The sequence below is a fragment of the Anomaloglossus baeobatrachus genome, chromosome 6, assembly GCF_048569485.1.
Source record: "Anomaloglossus baeobatrachus isolate aAnoBae1 chromosome 6, aAnoBae1.hap1, whole genome shotgun sequence".
Classification (NCBI taxonomy): domain Eukaryota; kingdom Metazoa; phylum Chordata; class Amphibia; order Anura; family Aromobatidae; genus Anomaloglossus; species Anomaloglossus baeobatrachus.
Genome location: NC_134358.1, coordinates 134,887,150 through 134,905,383, shown reverse-complemented (window position 1 = coordinate 134,905,383; position 18,234 = coordinate 134,887,150). Strand labels below are relative to the sequence as shown.

At 51.3% G+C, this 18,234-nt stretch overlaps 1 protein-coding gene across 2 annotated transcripts in view; it reads left to right on the top strand.

Annotated features, from left to right (window-relative positions):
• Positions 1–18,234, top strand: part of TGS1 (trimethylguanosine synthase 1) — a 116,176-nt gene that overhangs the window by 45,762 nt on the left and 52,180 nt on the right. For both annotated transcript variants that reach the window (XM_075353263.1, XM_075353264.1), the window contains exons 9-10: positions 6,939–7,362; positions 16,239–16,556. In XM_075353263.1, coding sequence (XP_075209378.1) covers positions 6,939–7,362; positions 16,239–16,556 — 742 coding nt within the window. The remainder of the gene's footprint in view (positions 1–6,938; positions 7,363–16,238; positions 16,557–18,234) is intronic.

Sequence of the window (18,234 nt, the reverse complement as noted above, 5' to 3'; positions counted from 1 at the left end):
CCCGGCATGTCCCTTCTCACCCCACTGTGTCGGCGGTGCTGTTAAGGTTGACTTTACAAGGCTGGAGCCTTCACATGCCGCGCTCCTTCAACATCCCCTGAGGCTCTGGCTTGAAGTGGGAGCCATCACGGTTCTCTCTGCTTTGCAGGAGACCGGTCTCCATCCGCAGCCCTGTCAGGATCCTGCCGGACGGAGCGTTTACCCCCCCCCCCAGGGACCTGGCCCTGCGTCTCAAAAGCTAAGTATTGAGACGTTATTCAGGGGTTCCTTGTACTTGTATTGAGGGGAGAGGGTGTTTTGTAACTCTGCTGTGATTTCCGGCCGGTTCTCTAGGTTTTTCCTGAGAACCGCGCCGAGGGTGCCTGCTCGTCGGCCGCATGTAAAAATCTAGGCCCCGGCTTCAGTTGCGGCCTAGTTTCGTTTTCAGTTCCCCTGCATGTCAGTCTTGCAGGGGAACAGTGCGGCGCCGCCCACCGGCCGTTCAGCAGAGGGGAGGACACTCCTCTCTGAGGAGATGTTTCCCTCCCCTGTATCTCTCCTTGGCCCTCCGGTTCCCGCTCTTGGGCAGAACCCCGCCCCCCCTCCTCACTCCGGCGCCATTTTATCAGCGTTCACTCACTGATCGGCGCTGGCTGCTGCAACTTCTGCATCCACTGGGGGTCTGAGCTGTGGAATCCGGAGGGCACACAAAAACCGGTCTGGTAAGCCACAACCTCTGGTTGTGGGCTTTATTATACACTCTCAGGGGGTCATTCTAAAGGAGTGTATTCTTTACTGCAGAGCCTCCACCTCAGCAGCATGTCTCTCACTAGGAGCAAGTCTGCAAAGCTGTACTCTATATGCACTGCATGTCAGCTCATTCTGCCTGAACCGAGCACATATCCACATTGTGATGCCTGCTCGAACATGGTGGTGCCTCAGCCTGGAAGGGGTCCCCCCGGCTGCTCCGGCCCCGGTGGCTGAACCCCCGGCTTGGGTAGCATCTTTTTCCAAAGCCATCTCCCAGTCTTTTGCCGACTCCATGGGACAGCTGTCCCGGACTCTGCTGACCATGCATCAGCCCCCTTCTCAGGGCGCCTCTGCTGCTCCGACTCACTCTGCAGAGCTAACAGAGCATGTTTTAGGTCCCCGTCCTCCTAAACAGAGACGCAGGGACTCTTCTCCTTCCTCGTCCCATGGCTCTGATTCACGAGCTGAATTGCAGGGCGAGGAGGATACTTTTACTGTGGGCTCAGACGCTACCTCTATGTACCCCATTGATCTATCTGAAGGTGATGCGGATGTTAGTGACTTGATTGCATCCATTAACTCAGTACTGAACCTCAATCCACCAGTGTCAGAGGAACAAGCCTCTCTGGTAGAAAAACACCAGTTTACCTCACCTAAGAGAGCAAGGAGTATGTTTTTTTTTAACCACTCCAGTTTTCAGGCCACTGTTACCAAGCCCAGGGCCTGTCCTGACAAACGCTTCCCAAAGCGTAGTTCTGATGACCGTTTTCCCTTTCCACCAGAACTGGTCAAGGAGTGGGCTCACTCACCAAAGGTAGACCCTCCGGTGTCTAAAATCTCAGCCCGGACAGTCGTATCTGTGGCCGATGGCACCTCTCTTAAGGATCCCACTGACCGCCAGGTTGACCTTCTGGCCAAATCTGTATATGAGGCGGCAGGAGCTTCGTTCTCCCCGTCCTTTGCAGCAGTGTGGGCTCTTAAGGCAGTCTCTGCTTCTCTGGCGGAGATACATTCCCTCGCCAGGGACTCTATACCCGAGAAGGTTGCCTTAACTTCCCAGGCTTCGGCTTTTTCATCCTATGCCATGTCTGCCATTCTGGAGGCTTCTCACCGCACGGCGGTGGCTTCCGCTAATTCCCTCGCGATCCGCAGGATCTTGTGGCTTCGAGAGTGGAAAGCAGACGCTTCTTCCAAGAAGTATCTTGCTGGGCTTCCCTTTGCTGGGTCCCGGCTGTTCGTTGAACAACTGGATGAAATTATTAAGGAAGCTACTGGCGGGAAGAGTACTTCCTTGCCACAAACTGAAACCTGTCCAGGGCAAGATCCAGTCAAGGTTTCGTTCCTTTCGTTCCTCTAACTGGTCATCCTCTAAGCCCTCAGCCTCGTCCACTAACTCAGCCAAGGATCGAAAACCCAGCTGGCGCGCGAAGCCGCGTCCTCAGAAGAACGGAGGAGCCGCTGCCACTAAGGCAGCCTCCTCTTGACTATCTGGCTGCGCCAGCAACGTCCTTGGTCGGTGGCAGGCTCTCCCACTTTGGCGACGTGTGGTTTCAACACGTCTCCGATCAGTGGGTGCGGGATATCATCTCCCACGGCTACAGGATAGAATTTTCTTCCAGCCCGCCAAACAGATTTTTTATGTCCACTCCCCCCTGCTCCAAAGCCGCCGCCTTCTCACAGGCCGTGGCATCCTTGCAGGCCAACGGAGTAATTGTTCCGGTTCCCGCCCGGGAACGGTTCAGAGGTTTCTACTCAAACCTCTTCCTAGTCCCCAAGAAGGACGGTTCCTTCCGGCCCATCCTGGATCTCAAGCTTCTCAACAAGCATGTTCAGGTGCGGCACTTTTGCATGGAATCTCTGCGATCGGTCATTGCCTCAATGACCCAAGGAGATTTTCTAGCATCCATCGACATCAGAGATGCTTATCTGCATGTGCCAATTGCAGTTTCACACCAGCGTTGGTTACGCTTTGCAATCGGAGAGGAACATTTCCAATTCGTGGCTCTCCCCTTCGGGTTAGCCACGGCCCCTCGTGTGTTCACCAATGTCATGGCAGCAGTGGTTGCGGTTCTGCATCTCCAGGGGTTGGCAGTAATCCCCTACCTGGACGACCTTCTAGTCAAGGCCTCATCGAGTGCAGACTGTCAGCGGAGTGTCTCGCTCACTCTCGCCATGCTTGTTCAATTCGGGTGGCTTGTCAATCTGCCCAAGTCCACTCTGACCCTGACCCAGGAACTTACGTACCTAGGGATGCAATTCGAGACTCTGCCGGCACTTATGAGACTGCCCTTAGTCAAACAGCAGTCCCTTCATCTGGCGGTGCGTTCTCTGATGAAGCCCCGCCGTCATTCCATCAGGCACCTCATGCAGGTGCTGGGTCAGATGGTGGCGTCAATGGAAGCGGTTCCCTTTGCCCAGTTCCATCTGCGTCCTCTGCAGCTGGACATTCTCCGCTTTTGGGACAAGCGGACCTCTTCCTTGCACAGACTAGTGGCTCTGTCGCCACAGACCAGGAGCTCTCTTCAGTGGTGGCTTCGGCCCCTCTCTCTGTCTCAGGGACGCTCCTTCCTGACTCCGTCCTGGGTGATCCTCACCACGGACGCCAGTCTCTCCGGCTGGGGAGCAGTATTTCTCCACCACCGAGCACAGGGCACTTGGACTCCGTCCGAATCAGCCCTCTCGATCAATGTGCTGGAAATCAGAGCTGTGTTTCTGGCTCTCGTAGCCTTTCACCACCTGTTGGCGGGCAAGCACATTCGAGTCCAGTCGGACAACGCGACAGCGGTTGCCTACATCAATCACCAGGGCGGGACTCGCAGCCGCCTGGCGATGTTGGAGGTTCAACGCATCCTTCAGTGGACGGAGGACTCCAAGTCCACCATATCCGCAGTCCACATCCCAGGCTTAGAAAACTGGGAGGCAGATTACCTCAGCCGTCAAACCGTGGACAGCGGCGAGTGGGCCCTGCATCCGGCAGTGTTCCGATCAATCTGCCGCAAGTGGGGCACTCCGGAAGTGGATCTAATGGCATCCCGGCACAACAACAAGGTCCCGGTTTACGTGGCTCGCTCCCACGATCCTCAGGCCTTCGCAGCGGACGCGCTGGTTCAAGATTGGTCCCAGTTCCGTCTGGCCTACGTGTTTCCCCCTCTAGCTCTCTTGCCCAGGGTCCTGCGCAAGATCAGAATGGAGGGCCGTCGGGTTATAATCATTGCTCCAGACTGGCCCAGGCGAGCTTGGTACCCAGACCTGCTCCGTCTGTCCGTAGAAATGCCGTGGCATCTCCCGGACCGCCCAGACCTTCTCTCTCAAGGTCCGTTTTTCCGCCAGAATTCTGCGGCTCTCAGATTGACGGCGTGGCTCTTGAGTCCTGGATCCTGACGGCTTCAGGCATTCCTTCCGAGGTCATCTCCACTATGACTCAGGCTCGGAAGTCCTCCTCGGCCAGGATTTACCACAGGACTTGGAGGATTTTCCTGTCCTGGTGTCGCTCTTCCGGCCATGCTCCTTGGCCGTTTTCTTTGCCGACCATCCTGTCCTTTCTACAGTCCGGTCTGCAGCTAGGACTATCCCTCAATTCCCTCAAGGGACAGGTCTCGGCTCTGTCGGTATTGTTCCAGCGGCGTATCGCCCGACTGGCCCAGGTGCGCACCTTCATGCAGGGCGCATCTCACATCATTCCGCCTTACCGGCGGCCTCTGGATCCCTGGGACCTTAATCTGGTCCTCACGGCCTTACAGAAACCCCCCTTTGAGCCTCTTAGGGAGGTTCCTTTGTTTCGACTTTCACAGAAAGTGGTCTTTCTGGTGGCCATAACTTCTCTCAGGAGAGTCTCTGATTTGGCTGCGCTCTCTTCGGAGTCACCTTTTTTGGTTTTTCACCAAGACAAGGTGGTTCTTCGTCCGACTCCGGACTTTCTCCCTAAGGTGGTGTCTCCTTTCCACCTTAACCAGGACATTTCATTGCCTTCCCTTTGTCCGGCCCCTGTGCATCGCTTTGAGAAAGCGTTGCATGCTTTGGATTTGGTGCGGGCGCTCCGAATCTATGTGTCACGCACCGCTGCTCTTAGGCGGTGCACCTCTCTTTTTGTGTTAACCACGGGTAAGCGCAAGGGTCTCTCGGCTTCTAAACCGACCCTAGCTCGTTGGATTAGGTCGGCCATATCCGATGACTACCAATGTTCTCAGGTACCCCCACCGCCAGGGATTAAGGCGCACTCGACCAGAGCTGTCGGTGCTTCCTGGGCTTTCAGGCACCAGGCTACGGCTCAGCAGGTTTGTCAGGCTGCCACTTGGTCTAGTCTGCACACCTTTTCGAAGCACTACCAAGTGCATGCTCATGCTTCGGCAGATGCGAGCTTGGGCAGACGCATCCTTCAGGCGGCTGTCGCCCATTTGTGAAGTTAGGTTTTGCCTACTTCTCAGTTCTGTTTATTTCCCACCCATGGACTGCTTTGAGACGTCCCATGGTCTGGGTCTCCCATAAGGAACGATGAAGAAAAAGAGAATTTTGTTACTTACCGTAAATTCTTTTTCTTATAGTTCCGACATGGGAGACCCAGCACCCTCCCTGTTGCCTGTTGGCAGTTCTTGTTCCGTGTGTTTTCACCGGCTGTTGTTGTAGACAGAGGTTCCGGTTATTCCGGGTTTTACTCTATCTCTACTTATGGGTGGATGTCCTCCTTCAGCTTTTGCACTAAACTGGTTAGATTTGTCATCCAGGGGGTGTATATGCTCGGAGGGAGGAGCTACACTTTTAGTGTAGTACTTTGTGTGTCCTCCGGAGGCAGAAGCTATACACCCATGGTCTGGGTCTCCCATGTCGGAACTATAAGAAAAAGAATTTACGGTAAGTAACAAAATTCTCTTTTTCGTGGTCATATCCATGGATACCTATGGTCCTGCAATGCCCTACACATGAAGTAAGAAACACAGCTAATCAGGAGAACTAATACTATATTTCTAATTGGAGGTATTTGCTAATATTATTATTACTATTACACCTACTACATATTGGGATAGGATCTTGGAGATGGGAATACCCCTTTAAATTGAGTTGTAAAACTATGAAAAGTACCAAGCTGTGCCTCGTAAGGATATAGCACTCTAGGGCATCCTAGCTTCTCAAACAGAGAATTAGCAGGGGGCTGGGTGTCAGACACCAACCAATAAAATGTTAAACTGTTATTAGTATATAGGAGAAACAAAGGCACTCACCGGTTCTTGCTGTGCAGAATAACTTTTATTCACAGGTGAAGGTTACATGCTGTGGCAGCGGGGAGGGGTAAGACAGAACAACGCGTCAGACGGCCATTTCGCACTCTGTCTGAGTGCTTTGACGGTTCTAACAGACCCGTCGAAGCACTGAGACAGAGTGCGAAACGGCCATGGTCTGACGCGCTGTTCTGTCTTACCCCTCCCCGCTGCCACAGCATGTAACCTCCACCCGTGAATAATAGTTTTTCTGCACAGCAAGAACCGTGAGTGCCTTCGTTTCTCCTATATAGTAATTTTGGATTGTTGTCCATCTATGAATGAGCACCACGGTATGCAGCAGTAAGATTCTGCCAAATCACTGGGTCGACTGAAGAAAGCCGCAGCTATACGGCTCATGTGAACGATTGCTCTAACAATAAAAATTTGATGTTGAGCAGTGCCCTGGATTTCCTTCTTAAAAAAATGGTGAACTGTTCTTCTCATCATCACAAAGGATAAAAAATTGCAAAGCTATTTCTCAATTTAGCTGTTAATAAAACTCCTTTCCGTTATCAAGAATGGATGAATTTTTAACTTGTGTACTGCTCATTGACAAGGAGCGCAGCACTTACAAGCTCTTTCCAGCAGCTGCTGTGAAGCTTGGTCCAGTAGTCCCTGCGCTCGTCTGATGCTGCCCACCGCATTGGTGGACACACACAGTTCGGGCGATTGGCACAGACATGTCACTGGCTCAGCTGAAGCAGGAGCGCACCGTCCCCCACAAGCACAAGGCCGGGGAGCTGTGTGCTCCAGAAGAATGAATATAATTTTAAATGCATTTTTTTTTTTTTTAATGGATGGCACCTTTAAATTCACTGCTGACATTGTCCATAATCTCTGCAAAGTTTCAGCACAAGACTCAATTCTATCAAGTTGATATTCAAAGCTTAATATTTTCTCGTATTTGTCTCGGTATAGTCCTATAATTAGATGCACTGTCACTTTTTATTTTAGGTAGAAAGATTTCTAAAAGCTATTGCTGAACCGACTGATCATTTATTAAATGGAAAGGAGTCACCACCGAAGATGGAAGTGTCCCCCAACACCTCCGATTCTGAAGGTCTGGATCAGTCCAGTGTTAGTGAGCCCACGTGCAGCAATTCTGGTGATCAAGAGGCTCCTGAAGGGAAAGACCATCCAGATCCAACTGGGTCTCGTGAATTACAGGATCAGCCTGAGACCTCTGCATCCAGCGTGCCGCATCACTCCAGTGACCGCAGAGAGACGGGCTCTGCACTGCCTGCTGGCGCCATCTGGTGTTCACACCCTGCAAGTACCACAGAACAGCCACCAGATGCTGAGACATCCTCTACACGAGAGCTCGTCTCTCTCGAAATCCCAGACTACCTGCAGGCTGAAGCGGAGGAAAGTGATCATGGTTTGTATTGTGCAGATTCTATTTATTGTTGCACAGCTCCTTATTGCTGACAGCCATGCTTCAGACAGCCAGGTCTTACTAATTATTTCTTAGCTTCTGATACATGTTAGAGGTTTATGGGTGAAGCCGCAGACACCAAGCAACGTGTTCCTCACCGAAATCTGTTTTCTAATTCGCTGGCTTTATTCCTAATAACAACCCTTTTTTTCCCCTCACCCATGACAGCACCACGTGAGAGAGGGATCCGCCCAGCAAGGACAGGAAACCATTCTGAATAAAAGGGCGGTACTTCTCCCCTTCGTCAGTTGGTTTCCTGTCCTTGATGGGAAACCCCTGTTCTGTAAACCGGCGGTAAAGAAGAAGAAAAGAGAAGAAAAGTCGCCTACTTACACAGCCCCGTCCGGTGTCTGGAAGAGCAGAATGAGTCCTGTAGCACCGTTCTTCGGGGCTGGAGGCGCCGTCCACCTGCCCTGGGGGGTCCTGGTGTCCGTGCGGGAGCGGGCGGCAGGAACCGCTCGGGGGCTCCCGGTCCGCCGCTCCTCCCCCCCCCCCCCCCGCTCTGCGCTCCATGCTGCCTGGAACTTCCGGGTGCGCGCACACGCGACGGGCACGCTGGGAGATGGAGGCGGGCCTTCCGATGACGTCACCGGATGAAGATGGCGGCGCCCATGCAACGCTGCGGTGCATGCGGCCTGCCATTCCGGTATACAGGCACTCCTGGCCGTGCACCGCGGGGAGGAGCCTCACCTGGGACCGGAAGGCGGAGGATTAGGGGAAAAACGACTCTCCTGGCGCTGTCAGAGGCTGGTACCTGGGCTCTGCAATGGACACGGATGAGCAGCAGCGCTCTCCCGTGCGTCGTGAGCAGGGCAGGAAAACGGATGACCGGAGCGACACTGGTCGGACGGGCCGTGGCAGCCATGACAGCAGGTCCTCCCATGACTCTACAGCTCCTGTGAGACCTGTGGATGTTCCGAAACAGCCTTCAAAACAGGTACCCTTCATTCCTATGGTGGTGAGTGGATCTTCGTGAATGTCATCATACTCATGGCTCCCTTGGGGTTTTTTCTCCCCTGCTTTTGTCTACCCTTCTTAGGCCCCTAAGAAATCCATGTCCAAAAAGAAGCATAAGGAATGCCCCCTATGCAGGGAACCCCTCTCAGAGGAGTGGCACAAGAAGTTGTGTCAGGGGTGTATCCGTCTCACAATTGCGGGGGAATGCCCGGGACTCTCAGCGGACGTCCGTTCGGCTATCCGCTCGGAGGTACAGGATTCCATGAAGGCTTTCTAAAAAAAAAAAAAAAATCGAAACCTGTAGACTTTGCCCCTTCTTCCTACTCCTCCTCCGGTACGGCCTCAGACTGACTCCTCGTCCTCAGATGGTGATATGGGAGGCAGACCGTGCTTCTCCATTGACGATATAGGGTCCCTGGTCAAATCAGTCAGGGCTACTATGGGGTTGACGGAGGAGAAATCCTCTAGATCCCTGGAGGATGTGATGTTTGGAGGTCTGGAAGATAGGAAGAAGCGTACCTTTCCGGTCAACAACAAAATTGAGGCACTTATTCAGAAGGAGTGGAAGCGTCCGGACAAAGCAAGCTCTCTCCCCTCCTCCTCCAAACGGAAATATCCCTTTGATGAGGACAAAGCAGCCGTATGGGACAAGAAAAGGCACCCCGGATCGATGCTGCTGTTGCGAAGTCCTCTCGGCGAGGAGGCATTCCCCTAGAGGACTCGGGTACGTTGAAAGATCCCCTGGACAAAAAAGCGGATGTCATTCTTAAGCACCTATGGGAGACATCTGCGGGGAGCTCGAGGCCGGCCATTGCAAATGTACAGCCTGTACAGCCCGTTCTCTCATGACCTGGCTCCAACAGGTTGAGGATCAGTTGCGGGATAACACCTCCCGTGACAAGATCCTGTCAAAATTTCTGCTTCTCCAGAGGGCTGCAGCCTTTTTGGCGGATTCCTCAGCGGATGTTATTAGGCTGGGAGCTCGTTCTGCGGGATTGTCTAATCAGACCAGACGGGCATTGTGGCTGAAGGGCTGTCCAGGAGATCTGCAATCCAAACACAATTTGTGTGCGGTGCCCTGTGACTGTCACCTGCTTTTTGGGAAACAGCTGGAGGATGTGCTGGACAAAGCGTCAGGGGGCAAAAAGTCCTTCCCGAGATTCCACTCTGGTTCCTCCCGTCCCTTTCAGAGGCAGAGATTCTCCAAAGGCAGACCCCCGGATAATCGGCGGTGGGAGCGCAGACCGAAGCGGGACTCCGGCTTCATGTTCGGGGGCGCCCCAGCCGCCTCCAAGAAGTCTGCCCAGTGACGCCAGGCTGCCGGTCGGAGGACGCCTTTCTCACTTTCTGGAGCAGTGGGAAAGCATTTCCTCCAACGCCTACGTTTGATCCATTATCAGAGACGGTCTCCAGTTCCAATTTCTACTTCAGCCACCACAGCGTTTCGTCATCACTCCTCTTCGGGGGTCACAATCGGAGCAACATGCTCTGGAATCGGAAATTCGGATGTTGATTGGGAAGGCAGTCCTGTGCGAGGTGCCCGTAGCGGAAAGGGGAAAGTGGTTCTATTCCCCCCTCTTTCTTGTAGGAAAGCCAGACTGTTCCTTCCGTACAATAATAAACCTCAGACGTCTCAACCAGTTTTTCCAGTATTTCCCGTTCAAGATGGAGTCTGTTCAGTCGGCCATAAAGCTGCTGTTCCGCAACTGTTATATGGCAGTGATAGACTTGAAGGACGCCTATTACCATGTCCCTATCCATCCTCATTCTCAGCAGTTCCTGCGAGTGGCGGTTTCCATCAACAACTTGGTCAGTCATTTTCAGTTCCGAGCCCTCCCCTTCGGGCTCTCTGTCGCCCCCAGGATTTTTACGAAAATAGTGGCGGAGATGACGGCTCATCTACGGATACGGAATATTCTGGTGGTTCCTTACCTGGACGACTTCCTGGTGATTGGGAACTCCAAGCAGCAATGTGCGGCTCATCTCCAATACCTTCAACAGTCTCTACAAGACCTGGGTTGGATGGTAAATTACGAGAAGTCCCGGATGGGATCCGGTCACGATTCAATCATTTCTAGGTCTTACTCTCAACTCAGTGTGTCAGCAGTGCCTTTTGCCAGCAGAAAAGATTCGGAGGGTTTCAACCTTGGCCCGGCGGGTGATCCACCATCCCAGGATGTCTCTGAGGCAGGCTATGTCCTTGCTGGGTTCTCTGACCTCTTGCTTCCCGGCGGTCCCATGGAGTTGGGTCCACTCCAGGGCTCTCCAGTTGCAGGTTCTGTATGCCCAGAAAGCATTAAACGATTGTTTAGAAGGGGTCGTCACCCTGTCCTGGGCGGTCAGAAGCTCTCTCCTCTGGTGGACGTCCGTGGACAATCTGTCTGTAGGTGTTCCCTGGCTACCTCGGGACCGGAGGGTGGTCACTACCGATGCCAGCCAGTCCAGCTGGGGGTCTCACCTTCTCGAGCACATTTGTCAGGGATGGTGGTCGCGGCGGGAGGCGGCGCAACCCTCGAATCTCCGGGAGCTGTGGGCGGTGGAGCGTGCCCTACATGACTTTCGCCCTCACCGTCGCGGGCGGCATGTTCTGGTCATGTCCGACAACCAGTCCACAGTCTCATATGTCAACCACCAAGGGGGCACGAGATCCCCATCCCTCATGCAGGTGTCCTACAGACTGTTTCTCTGGGCAGAGCAGCATCTTCTCTCCCTCTCGGCTCTCCACATCAAAGGAAGTCTCAATGTCACGGCAGATTACCTCAGCCGCCATCAACTGCGGCAAGGGGAATGGTCCTTGAATCCTCGGGTCTTTCGACAGATAGCGACTCTCTGGGGCTTGCCACAGATAGACCTCTTTGCCACCAGACTGAACAGGCAGGTAGTGCAGTTCTGTTCGCTAAGCCCCTCGGACCAGCCCTTCGCAGTAGACGCGCTACAGGTTCCATGGACCTTCAGGCTAGCTTGTGTGTTTCCTCCGATTATCATGCTGCCGACCGTTCTGCAAAAAATCAGGGAGGACCGGGCGAGGGTACTTCTTATCGCCCCCTTCTGGCCCAAACGACCATGGTTTTCTCTCCTAAGGGCAATGTCTGTCACGGATCCCTGGGTTCTGCCGGAAGTTCCGGACCTGTTAGTACAGGGACCAGTATTCCACGCGCAAGCAAAAGGATTCAATTTAACGGCTTGGAATTTGAAAGGTCGCTGTTGAGGAGCAAAGGTTTTTCCCCTGACCTTATTTTTACTTTGTTGAAAAGCCGAAAACCTGTTACCACCAAAATATATGGGAGAGTGTGGCAAAAATTCCTGCAGTTCTCTGATGGTCCCTTGGGTCCGGAGGCTCCTGTTGAGTGCATTTTAGAATTCCTTCAGAAGGGTTTTGATCTGGGGTTAGCGGTGAACACTCTCAAGGTTCAGGTCTCTGCCTTGGGGGCCCTGTACAATTGTAACCTGGCGGCCAACAAGTGGATTAAACGATTTATTATGGCTAGTGGTAGGACTAGGCCAGTGGTCATACCAAAGGTTCCTCCCTGGGACCTGAACTTGGTCTTGGATGCCCTCACGGGACCCCCCTTTGAACCCCTGACTAAGCTTTCCCTGAAATTGCTTACCCTGAAAACCGTATTGCTAGTCGCATTAACCTCGGCACGGCGGATCAGTGATTTGCAGGCCCTGTCAGTAGTGCAGCCTTATACTCACGTCCTTGAGGATAGAGTCATCTTGTGACCGGACCCAGCGTATCTCCCGAAGGTCGCTTCTCATTTTCATAGAACACAAGAAATAGTCCTGCCCTCGTTCTGCAGCCGTCCCACTAATGAGGGGGAACGTAGATTTCACACCCTAGATGTACGCAGGGCCCTCCTACACTATCTTTCGGTCACACAGGCAGTGAGGAAGACACAGTCATTATTTATCTCCTTTCAGGGTAGTACCAAGGGTCAGGGGGTGTCCAAGAGTACTATCGCTAGGTGGATTAGGGAGGCCATTGCTTTAGCCTACTCCTCCAGTGGAGCGCCTGTTCCGGAGAACATCCGGGCCCATTCCACCAGAGCGGTATCTACCTCCTGGGCTGAGCGTGCACAGGTATCTATTGAACAAATTTGTAGGGCCGCTACCTGGTCCTCACAATCTACTTTTTCCGGCACTATCGGTTGGACCTATCCTCCTCGGCTGCTCTTTCATTTGGTAGGAGGGTGCTTGAGGCGGTGGTCCCTCCCTAATTGGGTTTCTCTGGAAATCTCTCACGTGGTGCTGTCATGGGTGAGGGCAAAACACAACGGTTACTTACCGGTAGCCGGTTTTTCCAGAACCCATGACAGCACCCTTATATTCCCTCCGTTTCTCATCCTTGGTGTGCACTTTTTCGGTGTGCTTGTGGGTGTTTAGTGGTGGTGGAGTAAGTTCTAACGATTGTTGGAGGTCCTCTCATTCTCGGTAATCAACTGACGAAGGGGAGAAGTACCGCCCTTTTATTCAGAATGGTTTCCTGTCCTTGCTGGGCGGATCCCTCTCTCACGTGGTGCTGTCATGGGTTCTGGAAAAACCGGCTACCGGTAAGTAACCGTTGTGTTTTAACCCGTTCTCACTTTGACATGTGGAAGTTGGGGATCGGTGGGTGCAGCCGGACTTTAAAGTTCTGTTTTGGACCTGAACTTGACCTGAATCTCAATGGAAGTCACTAATTGTTCGGCTCCCCACCCACATACACCCATCCATAAACAGAGCATTTCCAGGGGAGGGGAGTGCAGGGATTTCCCTTTTTTTGGGTACACCCTACATCCGATCACGCTTTTGTTACTCCACTGCAAGCCATTCAGACACTGCATCCGGCTTGCACTGGGCCGAGCACCGAGCGTACCTGAGCAAAGTGCTACTCACTCAAGTGGTCAGCATACCTTAATCACCTGAACTTGAACACTGAAAGTCTGTGTTCAGTACAAACACCGAACATTAAAGTTCAGGTTCGATCATCTATACTCACTCCAGAAATTTGTATTGTCCTGTTTTCCACTACATTGTATATTAAACTACAACTCATTCTGCAAAAAAAATAAATAAGTAATCATATGGCCATGTCTTCAGAAAAGTTAAAAAGTTATGGCTCTTGCTAGAAGGGGAGGGAAAAAGAGAAATAGCCGCGCCTTTATGGGGTTAATAATTTGTGTATGTTTTTATATTATAGGAGCCGGCACATACCGTATTTTTCGGACTACAAGACGCACCGGACTATAAGTTGCACCCTGGTTTTAGAGGAGGAAAATAGGAAAATAAAAGTTTAAGCAAAAAATGTGGTCATGACACACTGTTATGGGGCGAGGATCTGCTGCTGACAATGTTATGGGGGTAATGTCCCCAAATTCTCTACTAAGGTGCCGCATCCTGGTAATGATCCTCCTGCCTTGTATATACAGTATATGTCCCTCATCCTGCTATATACCGTCATCCTGCCATATGGCCGCATCCTGCTATATACTGGCATATGGCCGCATCCTGCTATATAACCCATCATGGCATATGCGCCCATCCTGCTGATATGACCCCATCCTCCTCAGATGACCCCATCCTGCTCAGATGACCCCATCCTGCTCAGATGACCCCATCCTGCTCAGATGACCCCATCCTGCTCAGATGACCCCATCCTGCTCGTATGACCCCATCCTGCTCGTATGACCCCTTCCTGCTCGTATGACCCCATCCAGCTCGTATGACTCCATCCTGCTCGTATGACCCCATCCTGCTCGTATGACCCCATCCTGCTCGTATGACCCCATCCTGCTCAGATGACCCCATCCTGCTCAGATGACCCCATCCTGCTCAGATGACCCCATCCTGCTCAGATGACCCCATCCTGCTCATATTATACCCCCATCCTGGTGTATGGCCGCATCCTGTGGCACATAAAAAAAAAAATAAACGTTCATACTCACCTCAGCTCACCTCACTCCTTGCAGCATCGCTCGTCCTCCGGTCTGTGTTAGCGGCAGCGCCGCTGAGTGGTGCCATCCCCGTTCTCCTGCAGCATCACTTGTCCTCCCATCTGTGTCAGCGGCAGCGCCGCTGAGAGGAGCCGTCCCCGTTACCCTGCTGCATCGCGATCATCTCCTGTGTCTGTGCCGGTGGCGGCTGCGTGTGGACACGTGCGCACAGCGATGACGTCATCGCTGTGCGCGCCGCTAGTCTCCACCCAGCCAATGGCACAGGAGATGATTACGATACAGCAAGGTAACGGGGATGGCTCCACTCAGCGGCGCTGCCGCTGACACAGACGGGAGAACGAGCGATGCTGCAGGGGAACGGTCAGTACTGTACACTGATTCACTGCTCCCCGCGCTGATGATGATGCGCGGGGGGCAGTGAATACAGCCGCACATGATCCCTCCAGGCCGTAGTTGCCAGGGGTGATCATGCGGGCCGACTGTTTATCCCCCGCCCACGCCCATCATCCCGCCCACCTGTCAGTGCCTGCTTCAGCGCTGAGGGATGATGGGCGGGGGATGGGCGTGCATATTAAATGAGCGGGTCCACGTGGTCACGGCAGGCTGCTACAGCCTGCTCGTGTCCCCGATGACCCGCTGTACCGCAGCACCCTCATTTCCCGCAGCCACATTCAGACCAAAAGACGCACCCCCCACTTTCCCCCAACATTTGGGGGGAAAAAAGTGCGTCTTATGGTCCGAAAAATACGGTATGTCAAGTACAAGAAAATAAATAGAAACCAGAGAAAGAAGATTCGGATTGTGTTCCCAGAATCCTTCTCTCGCTTTAATGAAGGAATTAAGCTCGATAAAGGTAGTCTGTGACCAGAGCATGGTCATCTGTACAGGGGACATACGTAGAGTTGTATTTTACCACTTGCAGCCAGATTGGTTTGTCAGTCTCCACATGGAGAAAAGTTCTCCCTTTAGAGCCCACTATAGCCTCTCATAAAGCCAGATCAGATCTCATACTTTGCACTGACGAGGGGCAATCACCCTGAAATACTGTCTGCAAATTGAGGTTCTGATCTGGTATAAATCCTAGGTCATATGAAAAGGCTTTTTAAAGGGCTACTTTTGACTTTTAGGATTGCTACTCCCAATAGGTGGCACTAGGGTTGGTCTCCTTTCTCCCTGGAGAGACAGTTTGAATATTTCCTAGAGGGGCATTGCAGCGACCCTTTCACTGGCAGCCAGACTGTTTTGTCAAGTCTCCGCAAGGAGAAGAGTTTTCCCCTGAGATTGTATGAAAACTGTTCTCTTTCATTCACAAATAATTGGCGATCTGTCATCTGCACGCCGTCCGTTCTTGACAGCCATACATTTTTATTTTTTTTTTTACTGATTTAAAAAAAAAAAAAAAATAATAAAAAAAAGGCCAAATTCATTTTACTTTGTTAAAAATTGCCATCAGTCCATTAAATTCGCCTTTGTTTGGCATCAGTTTTTATATTTTTTTGCGCACCTATTGGAATCTATGGGCAAACCTGATCTGTAAAATGAATGAGACTAGCACCTGTAGCAGTGTTTCTTTTTTCTTCCATGCAATCCATTGGTTCATGTAGGAAAAAAACGTTCACGTCAACTACAACATTGGTTACTTTTGGTCCATGTGCTCTTTACCACATGGGTAGCCGACAGACAGAGAAAACAATCCTGGGAACGTACCCTTAGAGGTTGCATCGGAGTACATGTTCTCCATTATATTGTGAATCCCTAAAAGTGGAGAATTGGACATCACACAGTCACCAAACTTTAAGAAATGATCTGTCAGTCCCAGCATTGACTCCAAAATATCCAACTTCTTTCTTTAAAATATGGGTATCAACCAGTATATTTAGTTTTGCAGCTTTCACAGTTATGACTTTTTTATTTTTTTTTTATTTGAAGGTCTGGATCAATCCAATGTTAGCGAGGCCACATACAGGAATTCTGGTGATCAAGAGGCGCCTGAAGGAAAAGACCATCCAGATCTGACTGGGTCTCGTGAATTACAGGATCAGCCTGTGACCTCTGCATCCTGCGTGCCGGATCACTCCAGTGACCGCATAGAGACGGGCTCTGCACTGCCTGCTGGCGCCATCTGGTGTTCACACCTTGCAAGTACCTCAGAACAGCCACCAGATGCTGAGAAATCCTCTACACGAGAGCTCGTCTCTCTGGAAATCCCAGACTACCTGCAGGCTGAAGCGGAAGAAAGTGATCATGGTTTGTATTGTGCAGATTCTGTTTATTGTTGCACAGCTCCTTATTGCTGACAGCCATGCTTTAGACAGCCAGGTCTTACTAATTATTTCTTAGCTTCTGATACATGTTAGAGGTTTATGGGTAAAGCCGCAGACACCAAGCAACGTGTTCCTCACCGAAATCTGTTTTCTAATTCGCTGCCTATATTCCTAATAACAACCCTATTTTTATCCCCTTTTCACTCTGGCGTGTTGTTACTCCGTGGTGCAGGTATATGGAGTGGGCTCGGAGGCTGAGGCCACGTCAAACTGGGCTGGTGCTGGCTGTGTTATATCACTATTGTTTAGCCACTGACAACAGCATGTGAGTGGCTGGATCCATCACCCAGGTGGTCTTTCCACCCCCACACACCAACCAACTCCCCTCCCCCAAGTTCAGAATTGGTTACATTTTTTATTTTAAGCCACTAAAATAATAGTAAGCAAAAAATCCTAAAGAGTTTGGTATCATCATAACTGTACTGACCTAGAGAAGCATTATACTGTCATCATTTTAGAAAAATCTAAACTAGAAAAATCAATTGCAGAATAGCATTTTTTTTTTCTCACTTTCAGTATTAGAGATGAGCGGACACGTTTGTTTTTTGTTCGGTGTGTTCTGCCGGACATTAGATAGTTTTGTTCCGGACCCTGACTTGACATGAACCTCAAGGCAGTTCGTGTCTCTGTCCACGTGCAGCCAGCCATTAACAGATCACTTCCGAGGGAGGGTGGGTGAGGTTTTTACTGTTTGTTTGTTGTTTTGTTTTGGTGCACACTACATCCGCTAAAACTGTTGTTACCCCAGTGTGAGCCATTCAAACACTGCGAGCGGCGCGCACTGGGCCGAGCACCGAGCGTACCCGAACACAGCAATGCTCACGCAAGTGGTTTGCATAGGTAAGGACCTGAACTACGAACCTGAACACTATTTTTTTAATTTTTTTAATTTTTTAAAGTCTGTGTTTGATCTGGACACCAAACCGTGGGTCTGCTCATCCCTTTAAATGAGCAGACTTGTGGAAGTTTGGGTTTCTTGGGTTCACCTGGACTTTAGCTAAAGTTCTATTCCGTACCTAAACTTGACCTGAACCCCACTGGAAATCACTAATTGGGCAGTTTGGTCCCCGCCCAAATGCAGCTAGCCATAAATAGATCATTTCCAAGTGAGGGAGAGCAGAGTTTTTTTCCATTTTTTTTTTTTTTTTTGTACACGCTACATCCGATAATGTTGTTTGTACCCCGGGTGCTCCCCATTCAAACACTGGAAGTGGCTCGCACTGGGGTGAGCACCGAGTGAAGTGCTTCTCGCTCTAGTGGTTTGCATATGTAAAGCGCTCAAACTCCGAACTCGAACACTGATATTTTTGGTACCAAACCGAACTTTAACCCCTTTATAACGGTCGTACGGATTAAAACGGCAGCAGGAAAGGGTACTTTTTCTTATGTCGCTGTTTTAAAACAAGAAAAAAAGTGTATAGCGCCCCCCAGCATAGGAAAATCTCCGGGGTTTGTTACCAGAGGTAGCTGAGACGCTGGCGATCATAACGGCCGTTTTTTCCAGTCACGTGATCACCGTTATACACTGTATAAAGATGGTCACGTTACAGTAAATGGCAGCGCAGTAAAAAAATTGTGTCTCCCATCTGGGATGATCAAAC